The 14,684-nt window shown below is 38.1% G+C and overlaps 2 protein-coding genes across 3 annotated transcripts in view; one reads left to right on the top strand and one right to left on the bottom strand.

Annotated features, from left to right (window-relative positions):
- LOC106062526 (contactin-like) overlaps positions 1 to 14,684 on the bottom strand; it is a 134,948-nt gene that overhangs the window by 80,355 nt on the left and 39,909 nt on the right. The window lies entirely within an intron of this gene.
- The window catches only part of LOC106062514 (neurogenic locus notch homolog protein 1-like), a 61,285-nt gene continuing 51,123 nt past the window's right edge, over positions 4,523 to 14,684 (top strand). Inside the window, exons 1-3 of the mRNA XM_013220793.2 lie at positions 4,523 to 5,461; positions 7,321 to 7,504; positions 12,599 to 12,660. Coding sequence (XP_013076247.2) covers positions 5,285 to 5,461; positions 7,321 to 7,504; positions 12,599 to 12,660 — 423 coding nt within the window. The 5' untranslated portion in view covers positions 4,523 to 5,284. The remainder of the gene's footprint in view (positions 5,462 to 7,320; positions 7,505 to 12,598; positions 12,661 to 14,684) is intronic.

The following is a 14,684-nucleotide window of genomic DNA, read 5'->3' as shown; positions in this document are numbered from 1 at the left end:
AGCATTGACATTATTTTATCTTATAAATTACAGACGTTGCTTTAAGAAAGAAGATAATTACATCCCTAAGGGTAACTGTCTGTTCTTCTTGTTCTACATGTTAATTAAAGACTTTAGACGAAACCATGTCGGCGCGACAGAGATTCTGATGATAATAATAATTAGAAAAAGTATATATAAAACATAGATATGCATCATTTTTTTAAAAATAAAATGAACATACATAATGTGGCTAAAACCTTTCGCGTTAAAACATCCCGCGCCAAAAATGGCTGCGCCAAATCGTCTGCTTCACCAAAGAGTGAGGTCATATGACGTTGTAACCCAAGGGAAGTAAATACAAGGCTTCTTAGCTCTACGGATTAAAAAGATTATTTTTTGAGGTGGGAGAGGGCGTTATAAGCAGGGTCATGCAAGAAAAAAAGCTGTCTCCCTTGTTATGGCCCAATGTCACGCAGGTTATGGTTCTTGCCCTATTTAAAAGACGTCACCCACAACTTTGTTCCTAATGACTCTCTGCTAGTTCGTGTATTCAAATATGAAAGTCATAAGTGTCTAAATAGATCGTTCTGTGCATGAGATTTCCCTCACATTTCAACGTATGACCCCAAGCAAGTCACTCTGAGTTTATTGAAGTACCACGGTCTCATTAACTGCATTGTCAGTGTCACTACAACATCTGTCACTACAATGTTTGTGACTACAATCTCTTTTAATATATTCGTTCTCACTACAGTCTCAATCACTACAATCTCGTCACTTAATCATTTCTACTTCATGCTTAGTAGGCATATTACAGAGGGGTGAATGTACTCCAGGAAATGGGTTGCGATAACAATCTGTACATTTTAAATGGGCTTGTTTGTTTCGGATTCCTTCTTTTTCTTCTTCATTGCTGTATTACTACTATACTAGAGGGTTCAGAGTAGTCCTACGCGTGAGATGAACCCTTCAGTGGTTTCCAGGCCAGGCAGTTCTCCATATAAATTTTCTTGTCTAGGGGCAAGAGTCTTGTTCGGGTCTCTTGGTAAAATATGCAGCTTTGAACGATTCAGGATGTGAACTTTATTCTATCCTAGCCAAGAGCTCCCGCAGGATGACTGGAGATGGCGGCGGGCAGGGTTTGAACGTGGGACCATCAAGACGACAGTCAACACTACCAGGCAGCTATTAAGTAAGCTTATATTGCACAGGCGTAGATATGGAGGCGGATGGGGGAGACTTTGAAAATCCCCCCGGGACACCCACTCGAGAAGCCCCAAAATGAGTGTTCTAATTATTTTTTTTACATTATATATGAAATAGTACGCCATTATCTCATGTCACGATGTCGAATGTAAAAATGCAGGGGCCCTTAAAGAGGTCAAGACCCAAGGGTCCCCCAATGATGGCAAATTCCTAGCTACGCCACTGCTCTATTGATGATTTATACCAATCACGTTTTTAATTTTTGTTAAAGTATAAGTTATAAAGTTTAAGAAGATCCTGAAACATAAAGCATAAAATTTAACAGTAGGGACTTTAAAAACGTATTTAAAATAGAAGATTACTTTAGTTTGAAAGTTTGGGGTTAACACTTTTAAAGCTTTTAAAACCATTTCAAGTTTGTTGAAACCATAGAGGTATAAACTTTGTATCGGTGCATACTGCGTTTGTTGTCATGTTTGGTGGCTATGTTTACTAGGCAATAGTTCTTTGTAAACAAAGCTATTCTTTTTAATATTCATTTTTTTTTTAGCTTCATTCAATTGTCTGTTCACTCAATCAGGTCGAAACAACGGGCGAACCTTACGCCATTCACAAGTCAGCACACATACACATCGAACTGTCACGTCTCTTAAGTCAAGTTTCACACACAGTCCTTAGACCAATATAACCTGCCAGTGTCTAAACATATAGACAAGGCCCAAATCACCCTGGGCATCATTCAGAGAGACAGTAGCTGCTAATGGAGTGATGTGGAAAAAAAAGAAAACTATTCTTTTATTTGTGTGAGTTTCTGTTTTTAATTGGAATACTATTTGTTATAGAGATGTTTATTCAACAGATTGTAAAAATACCTTCAATACTTTTTAAATTGTTTTTTTTTTTCTTATAAAAAAAAAGAGCAACTCATCATCTATTCATCCGTGTGTGTGACCCTACAACGCATTGATGGCTTTGTCCTGCCTCAACACATCCCTCCATTCAGATCTCTCCAGAAACTTTCGTCACCATGCCCCAACCCAGACCAATCGCGATATAAGGCCTGGACACAGAACTGCAACGTCACAGCCTGTGGGCAGTTTGGACTAATAGCTTGTTGTCACGTAACAGGTTTGTAAAAACGAATAACGAATGGTCTTGCCAGAACACCAAGCTGTTGTAGATCTGCCTCCAAATCATCAATCCATCGTATTCGTGGTCTGCCTTTGGATCGCCTGCCCTTTGGTTTTTCCCAGTTCACAAAATTTTCCTCTTAGCTTTTTCAGAGTAACTCCATCATTCGTTATATTACTTTTTGAAACACTATGGTATCTTCCTACTGCTGTAGTAATTATTTGGCTGCCTGGTCGTGAGGTTTGCGCGCTGGACAGTAGTTCGGATTTATCGATTTTCGAGGGTTCAAACCCTGCCCGCTCCCATCCCCCGTCATCCTGCGGGAGGTTTGGACTAGGAAGTAAACTATCTTCAACTCTGAAGGAACATCCGAAACATGTCAAACATTTTACAAACAAACCGATCTTCGTTGTTAAAACCAACTTTTAATCCTTGTTAAGAACTTCTATCTTGAATTCAATAATATCCTTAACACAAATCCTAAACCAAAGTCAAGCAAGTACATAATGATAACCTTAAAATAAAATCCATAAGCCAATAACAAGGACCTCCCCGAATAATAAAATAATGTCAATATCTAAATCTAGTACTAATAATCAAATCCCATTGATGAACTGAAATGACTCTCCTCTAAAGACTACCTCCTTCCCCACGCTTTCCCACAATCCCCACTCCCTCAAAAACTATTCAGAGAAACCATAAAAAAAAGGATATATTTTCGCACTCTTGGCAATAGTTTAAACGAAGCCGTTTCTAAGTTTGTTATTGCTTAGTTTGTGTGTTTGTTTTGTTATCATGTCAAGACGTCTGTACAGTAAGTCAATGAACTTCTCTCTGTGTTTTGTCTTTTGTGAGATTCTTTAGTTTTTATTTCTATTTTAAAAATAAACAGTCCATGTAACAGCAATACATAGAGCAGTCATAGTCTAAGTCTTAAACGCTCTTGATGGAAATACGTACAGAGAGACTGGTGAAAATGTAAGAGAAATTAAAGACATTACTTATTTAAAAAGTGAAAAAAAAATATTAACAAATCTATTCTAATGAGAAGAACCGCATAATCACTGCCGTATATTTAAATACTGCAGGAATAAGCTTTATTGCTCTATATAAAAACAAAATTAATTATTACTACTAATTGATTAACTAGTCTTTTTTTTTAAAATTAATTCGTATTGTCATTGAATATGAATAATTGTGCACAATTTCAACTTGATCTGAGAATGGGAAGTGGGTGAACAACATGACAATGCGAAGTGTAGTAAGGAAAATAACTCCATATCCTCCAGAATTGAAAAGTATTACATTCTAGCCCAAACCTTTCGTAGGACGGCGAAGGATGTCGGCTAGCAAGGTTCGATCACGGAATCCTCGAGACGACAGTCCAGAGCACATACCACACGCCCAGGAAGTTTTGCTGAAAAACTATTGGAAACCAAAAGTTCCAGATTTTTATAAGTTTCTGGTTCTGCACAGATGAAACTAGTCAGATTAGGCAGCAAAAAGTTAGTCCATGAAGAAAAAAAATACAGGAAAACATCCAAGCACGATGTCTGCGTTAATTCAAATTCTTACAATTGTCCTAATACTTCTCTCTATCTCTCTCTTCTTTCTCTCTCTCTCTCTTCTTTCTCTTTCTCTCACTCTATTTCTATTTCAATATTTCTCTTTTTTCTCTTTCTCCCATTCTATTTCTCTCTTTTTTTCCCTATTTCTCTTTTTTACTCTCTCTTTCTTTCTCTTTCTCTTTCTCTCTCTCTCTTCTTCTTTCTCTTTCACTCTATTTCTCTTTTCCAGTATTTTTTTTCCCTTTTCGTATTCTCTCTCTTTCTCTCTTTTTCTTTCTCTATTTCTGTTTTTCTCTCTCTATCGCTCTTTCTTTCTCTTTCCTTCTTTATCTATTTCTCTGTCTTTGTCTTCCTCTATCTCTTTTCTCTCTCTTTCATTCTTCCTCTCTCTCTCTCTCTCTCTTTCTTTTCCTCCCAAGCCAACTAAGCCAGCTTCCGACCACCAAACATCCTTGTCAAACAGTGATAAAGTAAAACTAAACAAAACAAAAAAAAAATCCCTAGGCTCGAAGGCCTTCCCCCCCCTTCCGCCCTCTCTTCCTCCTTCGCCCCCCTCCCCAAGTCCGGCCATGAGAGATAACAGCAAATAACAACGAAATATTGGATGCTTTGACTACCAACTTTACGACAATGAAAGAGCGCAGACGTGAAGGAATAAAACACAATCACGACATTGCACACTGTGTGAGCATTTCAATGCATTCTTCTTCCTGACGGCTTTATTTCGTACTGGATCTAAAACAAATAGCAGCCATTGCAATAAAGTGCATTCAGCGTCATTGCTAGGACATTCGCATTCAACAGCTAGTTGACACATATTTGTTGTCGTTCGATATAGTGTTCAAATTTATTGTTTTACGAGTGTCCAATAGAAAGCCGGTGAAAATCACATAATGTATTTGTCCAGCAATACCAGGTGTGACGAAATATGGAGTTGTTTTTTTATTTAATGGTGTCCAGCGCATTAATATAGAGTAGCTTAATTTTTTAGAACCAGATATGAGCTTGAAGATGTTAGACATGTGCTAGAAAAGTAGTTCGTATATTTGAAAAACTGAGAAACAGTTTATAGCAAGGAGAGAAACAATTACAATAATAGCATAATAAACTTGAGCACGAGGAAGTGTAGAATTACGTAAAGGTGCTGTGGTAACAAAGTATTTATGATTAATTCTGAAGGAAGATTCTAGTTTTACATGACCAAGTTACGAAAGTTTCCAAGTTTCCGAGTACTACATCTTAGTAGGCGAAATAGACTTAACAAAATAATGTTATGTAAAATTATTAAAATATTTAATAGGAAATTCAAAATGTAACAAAAGCGATTTAGATGTCTAATAAGCTGACTTTGAGAGATGATAATTTGTTAAAATATTTTTGTCAATGTGTCTACTTTCATGAATGGGAATAAAGACAATGTTGCCGGTGTGGAAAGTGTGTGTTCATCTGGACAATCTCTCCTGTTAGAGATTATGACCATTCATTTATCTTCACTACTACTATCACTTATTTCTGAAATGGAACTTTTAGTGTGTTCAGCTATTCTTGTTCTTATCTCATCAAACTCCGTCAAGGTAATTGACACAATTTTTTTTAATGTTCACTCTTCTGTATGTCATACACTATACGACGCTTCCAGAAGAAAAAAGGATGGTCTTAAGAGCGAGAGGGTGAGGTCGACGTCTTGACCAAATCTTGCTTCTGGAAAAGGATGGGCTAAAAGGTGATAGGGTGAGGTCGACTTCTTGAACAAATCTTGCTTCTGGAAAAGGATGGGCTTTAAGGCGAGAGATTGAGTTACTCCAAGAGTGTCTTAATTGTTAACCATGACTGGGAAGTTAGACGGTCCTCGTGACGTGAGCTTTGAATGTTTTAGGTGACGAGGTGAGGAGGATAGACAAGAGCGAACAAAGAATGAGTCGCCAACAAAATCTTACAGATAAAGAGGACAATACTATGTCAGACAAAATGTATACCATGGAATGGGTTGTCGTAGTCAGCTAAGAAAATCAATGACTTGGCAGAATTTAAGCCATTGATTAAAATGAATGCATGACTGATTTAGGGACATGCATAAGACGCAATCATCTTTTTTTAAAGTAACGTCTGTATTTTATAAGATAAGGAGAAGATTTAATATATTCTTTTAATGAAACAAACCAGCATTCAAGATGGAGATATTTAGCCTCAGTTCTTACCTTCATCACTATCAAATTAAATTTTGGCTCTGTCCTGGATGTTGACATTTGTTTTGTACATCTATTAAATTATTTACATTTAACCACACCAACCTAACCGAGTTTAAATCTTTATATCTAAAGGTTCACATATACAGCATTGAAATAAATAAAGATTGTTATCCAGTGAATCGAGTTTAACAGTGTGAATATATTCAACAATACACATTTTATGAATAATAGTTTCATTTCACAGAATACAAGCTCAACAATAACTACATTCAGATATTAACGTAAGCCCTTAGTTTGGCTAAGTTTCAATACACGCTGATTCGAATTTCACAAACATTCATGAAAAAAAAAATCTAAACAAAGCTAGTCACAATGATACAATTGCATTCCTACAGGTCAAGTTGTAACATAAATGTGGAGCTGTGTTTTCAATATGATGTTCACTATTTCTGTTATAACAATACGTTTCAGCAGATCCGTGTTTGTATAAATTGACTTCAGGTGGAACAAATCTAGGTCTCTCTATCCTAACTGACGATACCTACGTTGATTTGACCCGATTTAAAAAATAATAATTTTTGGTTTTATAAACTTTAATTTGTCTTATTTTTTAAAATAATTTCCTGATAACATACAAAAAAGTTATTAAATTTTAATCATAACAGGGGTGTGAAACAAAAATGTTCAAAAGGATTAATTCTATTGGAACGTGGAAAATACTGACGGAGAGAAAGAGCTAGTGATGCAAATTTCAGAAACTTAAAATTCATTGGGGACTTTGAAAATATATTTTCAATTACAAACCATAATAAGAACAACCAATGTCCTAATTTTAAAAAAATAAAATCTACAATATACGGAAATTTAATTTTATAGCCATACATATCAATACTGTAAAATGTATTTCCTTTAGTCAATATCAAGCAGAATTAATTATTTTCTTCCAATCCTTCTTCCAACTATTTAATTTTTGTATTGGTTCATGTTTTGTTAGGAACAATGAATAATTGTGCAAAGTTTCAACTTGATCCGACAATGGAAAGGAGGAGAAATGACGTGTAAAAAAAATGGACACTCTATTAAAACAGAGAGAGAGAGAGAGAGAGAGAGAGAGAGAGAGGTCTTGGTTAAAGCAATTCTGTTAACAACTTCATTTGTGTAATCTGTGACCAATCGAAAATGAAGTCACCGTCTTGTTCCGGTTAAAAATACCTTGATCGCCATGTCCCATTTCTCTCCCTTAGGTCCTGGAAGCCGTCAAGACGGTGGAGATCAGAATAGATCACCTAAATGCCACACAGATGAGGACCAGGATAGCCTGCTGTCGGACTTCCCAGTGTGTTTGCCAGACCAGGCTAAGGGCGTGCCTGTACGAGAGGACGCGGTCAAGCTGCCCCGAGGCCACATTCAAAGAGAGTGACTTCTTAGGTATCCCGGTACATATTGACACTATTCAGTTTTTTTTTCACTATATATTTTGAATAATGATAATTAATTACAAGAGACGTTTACCTTCCGATATAGAATAGTATAGTAAAGTACTATATCAGACCTAGCGATTTATAGAGCCGATGATATGAGGGTCATATGTTTCTATGGTTATTGGTTAAAGAGGGTGTCATGTAGCCAGCACAACGACAACCGCCTTTACTTTTCCAAACTAGTTTTTGGTTTCGGTGTTCCTCGCAGAAATCGACACAGTTTGACTCATCTTGATGAAACTTTTCTTATACATTCATTTGACCACTCCGCCGCCCCATTGAGAGGGGGGAGGGCGAGCTAAAATAAAAAAAAAAAAGGATTTTACTCTACTAGTACTGATTTAGTTTTAAGCTTCGTTACGTGTCATGATTAATGTTGTGTAAAAAGAGATCTGCTAGCTCTATATATAATACAGATTTTAATATACTAACTTAAATTTTTTTAAATCTCTAGAAAAATATCGAAGAAAGAAATATATATGAAAGTAAGCCGGTGTGGTTTAAAATAGTAACTATTTTAACTCCACCGAAGGAACTAGTCCAATGTCACCTAATTGCTCCGTAAAAAGAGCACCTCCGTACTCTCTAAAGTAACAAGTGTCTATTATCCGTTGATGTTTGTCTCGTAGTTAACCCACGTTATGTTTTTAATCTATCGTCGTATCACTACTGAAATGTTCGATTAAGCTACTTCCACGTACCAGCCTATTGAATGACTAGCTTTTAGAATAAACACGTTATATCATGACCACAGACATATCATATCTAGACTGACCGCCTTTAATTTTCCCCATCTAATGTCAGGTACCCGTTAAAGCGGGGTGGACTCAGAGGCGCCCAAATATCAGTCACGATTCGAACCAGGGACCCTCGGTTCAGAAGCCAAGCGCTTAACCGCTCATCAGCCGCAAAAAGACACAGAACAACTCTTATTCCAAAAGAAAGGGCTAATTTGTAAAGGAATGTTTTCTTTGTGTCATTGCATGAAGGAACAGACACCGTACCGTGTGATTGTCTAGGAGTTGAGCCCACTGGCGGATCCAGGGGGGAGGGCGGTAGGGGCGATCGCCCCCCCCCCCCAACTCGACCGACCCCCCCCCCCCCTTCGAAATTTTTCAGTCACGATTGATATGAGTTCTAAACCCAAATCATTTTTTTATAGTCGCCTTTTTCTAACCTTTACTCAATCTGATATTTTTCTAGTTAAATAAATTTGGGACTATAACTCAAAATTTATACTTTGATTGATTTTATTGAATATTATTTATCGAATAAGATCCTCAAAGCCAAAATCTAAATATGTGGGGTATCTTATCTTTTCAAGGAACAAATCGGATTTTTTGCAATGTATTAAGGGCCTATAAATTCATATTAGAGTATTTTTCAAGTACAACATTATTCAAAAGGTCCTTTTTTAATAGTATGAATAATGAGTTTTAGGTCAGGAGAGTACGTTTCTTCTGTGAAGTATGCACAAAAACTCTTTTGGAGGCGGGGCTTCGCCCCGAACTCCATTGATGAATAATGAGTTGTAAATGTCAGGAGAATGCGTTTCTACAGTGAATGATGCAAGAAAACGCTTTTGGCGTCGGGGCTTCGCCCCGAACTCCATTGATAAATAATGAGTTGTAGATGTCAGGAGAATGCGTTTATACAGTGAAGAATGCAAGAAAACACTTTTGGCTGCGGGGCTTCGCCCCGAACTCCATTGATAAATAATGAGCTGTAAATGTCAGGAGAATACTTTTCTGCAGTGAAAAAAGCAAGAAAACGCTTTTGGCGTCGGGGCTTCGCCCCGAACTCCATTGATAAATAATGAGTTGTAGATGTCAGGAGAATGCGTTTCTACAGTGAAGAATGCAAGAAAACACTTTTGGCTGCGGGGCTTCGCCTCGAACTCCATTGATAAATAATGAGCTGTAAATGTCAGGAGAATACTTTTCTGCAGTGAAAAAAGCAAGAAAACGCTTTTGGCGTCGGGGCTTCGCCCCGAACTCCATTGATAAATAATGAGTTGTAGATGTCAGGAGAATGCGTTTCTACAGTGAAGAATGCAAGAAAACGCTTTTGGCGGCGGGGTTTCGCCCCGATCTCTATTGATGAATAATGAGCTGTAAATATCAGGAGAATACTTTTCTGCAATGAAAAAAGCAAGAAAACCCCACAAGAGAACCTTATAGCGCTGCCCCAGTTGTTTTGTTTTTCACCGAAGGTTGAGAAATGCTGCTTTTAAAAAATTCTCATATATATATATATATATATATATATATACGCACGTTTATGCATAGGGTTAGGGTTTAGGGTATGAAAAAAAAAACCTGATTGAACAGGGGGACAAAAAACCTGTTTGAACAACCGTTCTGTCTGGAAGAGATCCAACTCAATGCCTATGTAAAGCATTGCTATTTTCCAATCGCATGGGCTGGAAAGCACGGCCGAAGGCCGAGTATACCAGGAACCTCCGTCATTTTCCTATGTTGTACCAAGCTAACCGTGCAGGACACGCCATTAATGTAACGGTCCCTTGACGAACGGCGCAGGGATTATCGACAGGACCCGTGGGAGCTCTTTCAACTTCGGTCCGTGCAATGGGTCCACTCTCGCCTACCCTTGGACACTCCCACAAGGAGTTTTGTTTTGCCATTCATTTAGCCTGACCTCTTCCTCTAATGGTCATTTCCACACGAGCGCCACGTTGAGGCAGAATAGCGTGCTCGCGAAGGAACAGACACGAGAATCAATTACTTTGTTGAGTTTAGAGTAAAAAAAATGTAAATCTCTAACATGCCAGACTTGTACGTGTAGGAAGTATTTTTCTTCTTGTTTACAACACTTCTATTTAAGTCACCCAGTTATGGAGAGTGGACGCTGATCTCGAATACTATTCTAACGATGTTGCTACAAATTTAACATTTAGGCTTTTTCTTTCCTTAAAATATATTTCAATACAATGAAACGACGATAAAATAAACACATTGTAAATAAAATATTAAATTCAAAGGTAGATCTAGTAGTATAAAAACAAGCAAAATAAAAAAAAAACAATTAAAAAAGGCAACAAAGCTTATCTAAAGAATTAAATCTCCAACCTTAAAACTATATCTACCAATAATGTACAAGCTGTTTCCTTTATTGGATATCAAACAAAATAATTAATTACCAATAATTAATTGACGACGTAAGCATTATTTGTTTATTCATTCATGTTTCGTTACCAGCAATAAATATTTTTTTTAAGTATCAAATTGATCGCAAAATGCTTGAGGGAGAAATAGAGTTAACAATTATATAAGGGGACTAAACCCAACAAATGTAGCCATATCTCTGAATACTGATGTATTAATTTCCCATGTTGCTATTTAACAAAATAATGAATTACCAGTAATTTAATGTCTAATTGGTTACTTTTTTTTATTGTTTCATGTCTTGTCTATGTCAAGGAATAATTGTGCGAAGTTCCTACTTGATCCGAGATAGGATGTGAGAGAAATAACGTGTACATACTTTTTTACTAGACAGACAGACAGACAGACTGAGTGAGTGGATAAAAGCTTAGTAAAAAATATGTTAAATTATAACTCGCTAACATGTCATTCACACTCTACACCTTGTTAGTCAACCCATTCACTCTACGCCATGTTAGTTAACCCATTCACTCTACGCCATGTTAGTTAACCCATTCACTCTACCTCTTTTGATCCTCACGTCAAAAGTTACATTAACCCATCAACGGAGTTTGCCTATTTAGCTCAGCTCATGTTAGAGTTAAACTGTTTGTACGAATGGACTTTGCGCTTTAAGGTGTGAGTGTTAAGTCTGGATAATCTCCCCTGACCATTCTCCCCCTTTTCTTTTATTACCTGCCCCTTAAAAGGTAGGAAGAAAACTAACTAGGTCATGTCTGATGCGTGGGCGAAGAAACTATTTAGGACGAGACTACATCTGAATTACATGTTGGTTACGAAGCCCGATGGGAAAGAAGTCAAATGTTTTGTCCCTTTTCAAATTTGTATAAGGACTGAAATATGTTTAAAGTCTACGTGAAAAGAACGGGTCAAGGGCAACATGTTCTGAGACGAATTTTGAGATTCAGTGATCTTATGTTTTGCGGCAACAAAGATGCCCTTGCAAGAAGTTTACTTCTTAGATTTTTATTAAGAAAGTTTCTGAAATTTAGAACTGATATTATTATAACAAAAATAGTAATACTAGTAATAGTAATAATTTTGTAACTTTTACAAATTATGCATATTTTCGATACCAAATCAGGTACAATTAAAGCAAGGGGTGAGGGGAGGCAACCTTATTTAACCCATACGCTTAGAAAGAAAGAGTCCAATCACAGAAAAAAAAAACAATGTCGATAGCAATGCACAATGTCTCCGCGGCTTTATTATGGACTGAGCAGAAGTTGCAAGGTGCCGGACAAAACCTCGTCATGGGTCGGAATTGACCCGCGTGCCGTAGTTTGAGTACCACTGTTCTGGACTATAGTTTAACACGGGAATGTGAACAATATTTATCTGACTTGTGTGTTTTAAGACTTTCCTACAGAAATGAAGAGTCTAACATTCTAGCTCAAATCTATCGCAGGACTGAGGGGAAAACGTCGGATAGTGTTTGAACCCGGAACTATTGAGAACAGTGAATACCACACAATTTAACCTTCTAACTTAACTATTGCAGGACTGCGGGGAAGACGGCAGTGTTCGAGCCCGGAACTATTGAAAACCGTCTGGAATGAATATTACACTACAATACAGCCATAAACAAAAATACATAAGTTTAAGCCTAGATATAGATGCGTGTTTTGAGTTTAAGGAGCTTCCCCCCCCCCCCCCCGAATCCTTTAAGATTGACGGACTGGGCGGCTGCAGTCTCCACTTCCTTAATCCGGCCTTACTGGGCGCGCTTTGATCCTTTTACCTTTCCAGATTCTTGTTGTTGTTATTGTTTTAACTGCGCCATTGGAGTACTAAAGTACAAAGACAAACTATGCTCATGCAATGAAACTGATTTGATTTTCTATTCATGTCATCAGGTGGCCTAGTTCTGAGTAGAACGGAACCGTTGTTGAGAATAGAGACGGATGTACAAACACAGGTATGTAAGAATATATCAGAGCTGAGTTTTTAGTGCGTCTGTGTGTGCGTCAATGTGTGTGTAAGAGAGAATGAGAGAGAAAGAAAGATGCGTAGCACAATGATAGAGAGAGAGTAGAGAGAGAGGGGGTTTGTAGGAGAGAAAGTGAGAAGTGTTAAAGAAAGTAGGAGAGTAGGAAAGACGGTGCTAGAGCGAAAGAAAAGAGGGAGAGCGCGAGAGAGGAGAGAGAGAAAGAGAGAGAGATTATGAAGCCAATTTATAAAGTAAACAATCATTATTTAAAACAATCAGTAAATTAGTCTCTCCCTGCTCGCTTAAGATGTGTCACAATATGATCTTATCTATTACAATCTACTAGAATGGGGATACATAGACCTATAATGAGGATACATAGACCTATAATGAGGATACATAGACCTATAATGTGGATACATAGACCTATAATGAGGATACATAGACCTATAATGAGGATACATAGACCTATAATGAGTATACATAGACCTATAATGAGGATACATAGACCTATAATGAGGATACATAGACCTATAATGAGGATACATAGACCTATAATGAGGATACATAGACCTATAATGAGGATACATAGACCTATAATGAGGATATATATATATGGCTCCTTTTGTCTCGAAAGGCAATGGATGCGCCCAAGTGAGTCACTGGTTTCGGCTTAACCTTGAGACGGGGCAGAATCTGGTGTGGCTAATCAAGCCAATTCTAGAACGGCAGACTTTGCCACAATTCGTACATGTGTATGCCTCTGATTTAGGGCTAGCAGACAGGGCAGCTTTCTTTTTTTCCCTCTTGATTAAAGCCGCTTCAATTCTTTTGTTCTCAGCAAGGGTTGTCCCAGCACGCACAGTCGTCTCCATGCACTCCGGTCTTTGGCTATGTTTTCCCACATACTTTCACTGATGCCTGAGGCTCTCATGTCTCGCTTGCAGACATCTCTATATGTTAGTCTTGGGCGGCCCTTGGGTCTGACTCCTTCCACAAGCTCAGCATATAAGATATCTTTCGGGATTCTACCATCTGGCATGCGGGTGACATGTCCGAGCCAGCGTAATCTTCTTTGTGTCAGGAGAGCATACATGCTGTTCATATTGGCCAATCTCAAAACTTCCTGATTGGAGACATGGTCCCTCCAAGAGATGCCCATTATGCGTCTCAGGCAGCGCAAGTGGAAACTATTCAATCTGTGCTCTTGGTACATGTATGTTGACCAGCTTTCACTGCCATAAAGGAGAGTGCTCACAACACAGGCGTTGTAGACTAGGATTTTGGTCGCTGTGGTCAATTTACCATTTTCCCAGACGCGCTTGGAGAGTTTTACCAATGCTGTGGTAGCTTTTCCTATCCTTTTTGTCAGCTCGATGTCTAAGTCTAGGTTACTGACAATTGTTGAACCCAAGTCGGTAAATTCCTGCCCCACTGAAAGGGTGTGGTTCCCAATTTGTATTATAGGTATTTCTGCGACGTCTTGTGCCAGGATTTCGGTCTTGGAGAGACTTATAGTAAGGCTAAACTCTTGACAAGCAGCTGCTAAGGCGTTCACTAGCTTCTGTAGACCTCCTTGTGAGTGAGATACGAGTGCCGCGTCATCGGCAAACAGCAGCTCCCTTATCAAGATACGACGCCTTTTCGTTTTGGCTTTAAGACGTGCCAGGTTAAAGAGCCTTCCATCGGATCTGCTATGGATGTATATTCCGTCTTCCAGGGATTTAAAAGCACTGGATAGTACGACTGAGAAGAAGATGCCAGATAGTGTAGGGGCCAGTACACATCCTTGTTTTACACCGCTCTTAATGGAGAATGGCCTGGAGGAAGAACTTTCAAACTGAACGGTGCCCTGCATATTTTCGTGAAAAGCTGACACTAGTTTTCTTAACTTATTTGGGCAGCCGATTCTCTCTAGTACAGCAAACAGACCGCTTCTGCTAACAAGGTCAAAGGCCTTGGTCAAATCAATAAAAGCTATGAAGAGGGGCTGCTTTTGTTCTCTGCTCTTC

Source organism: Biomphalaria glabrata, chromosome 11, assembly GCF_947242115.1.
Source record: "Biomphalaria glabrata chromosome 11, xgBioGlab47.1, whole genome shotgun sequence".
Taxonomy (NCBI): domain Eukaryota; kingdom Metazoa; phylum Mollusca; class Gastropoda; family Planorbidae; genus Biomphalaria; species Biomphalaria glabrata.
Note: the sequence above shows the minus strand (reverse complement) of the source record. Positions and strands in the feature narration are given on the sequence as shown.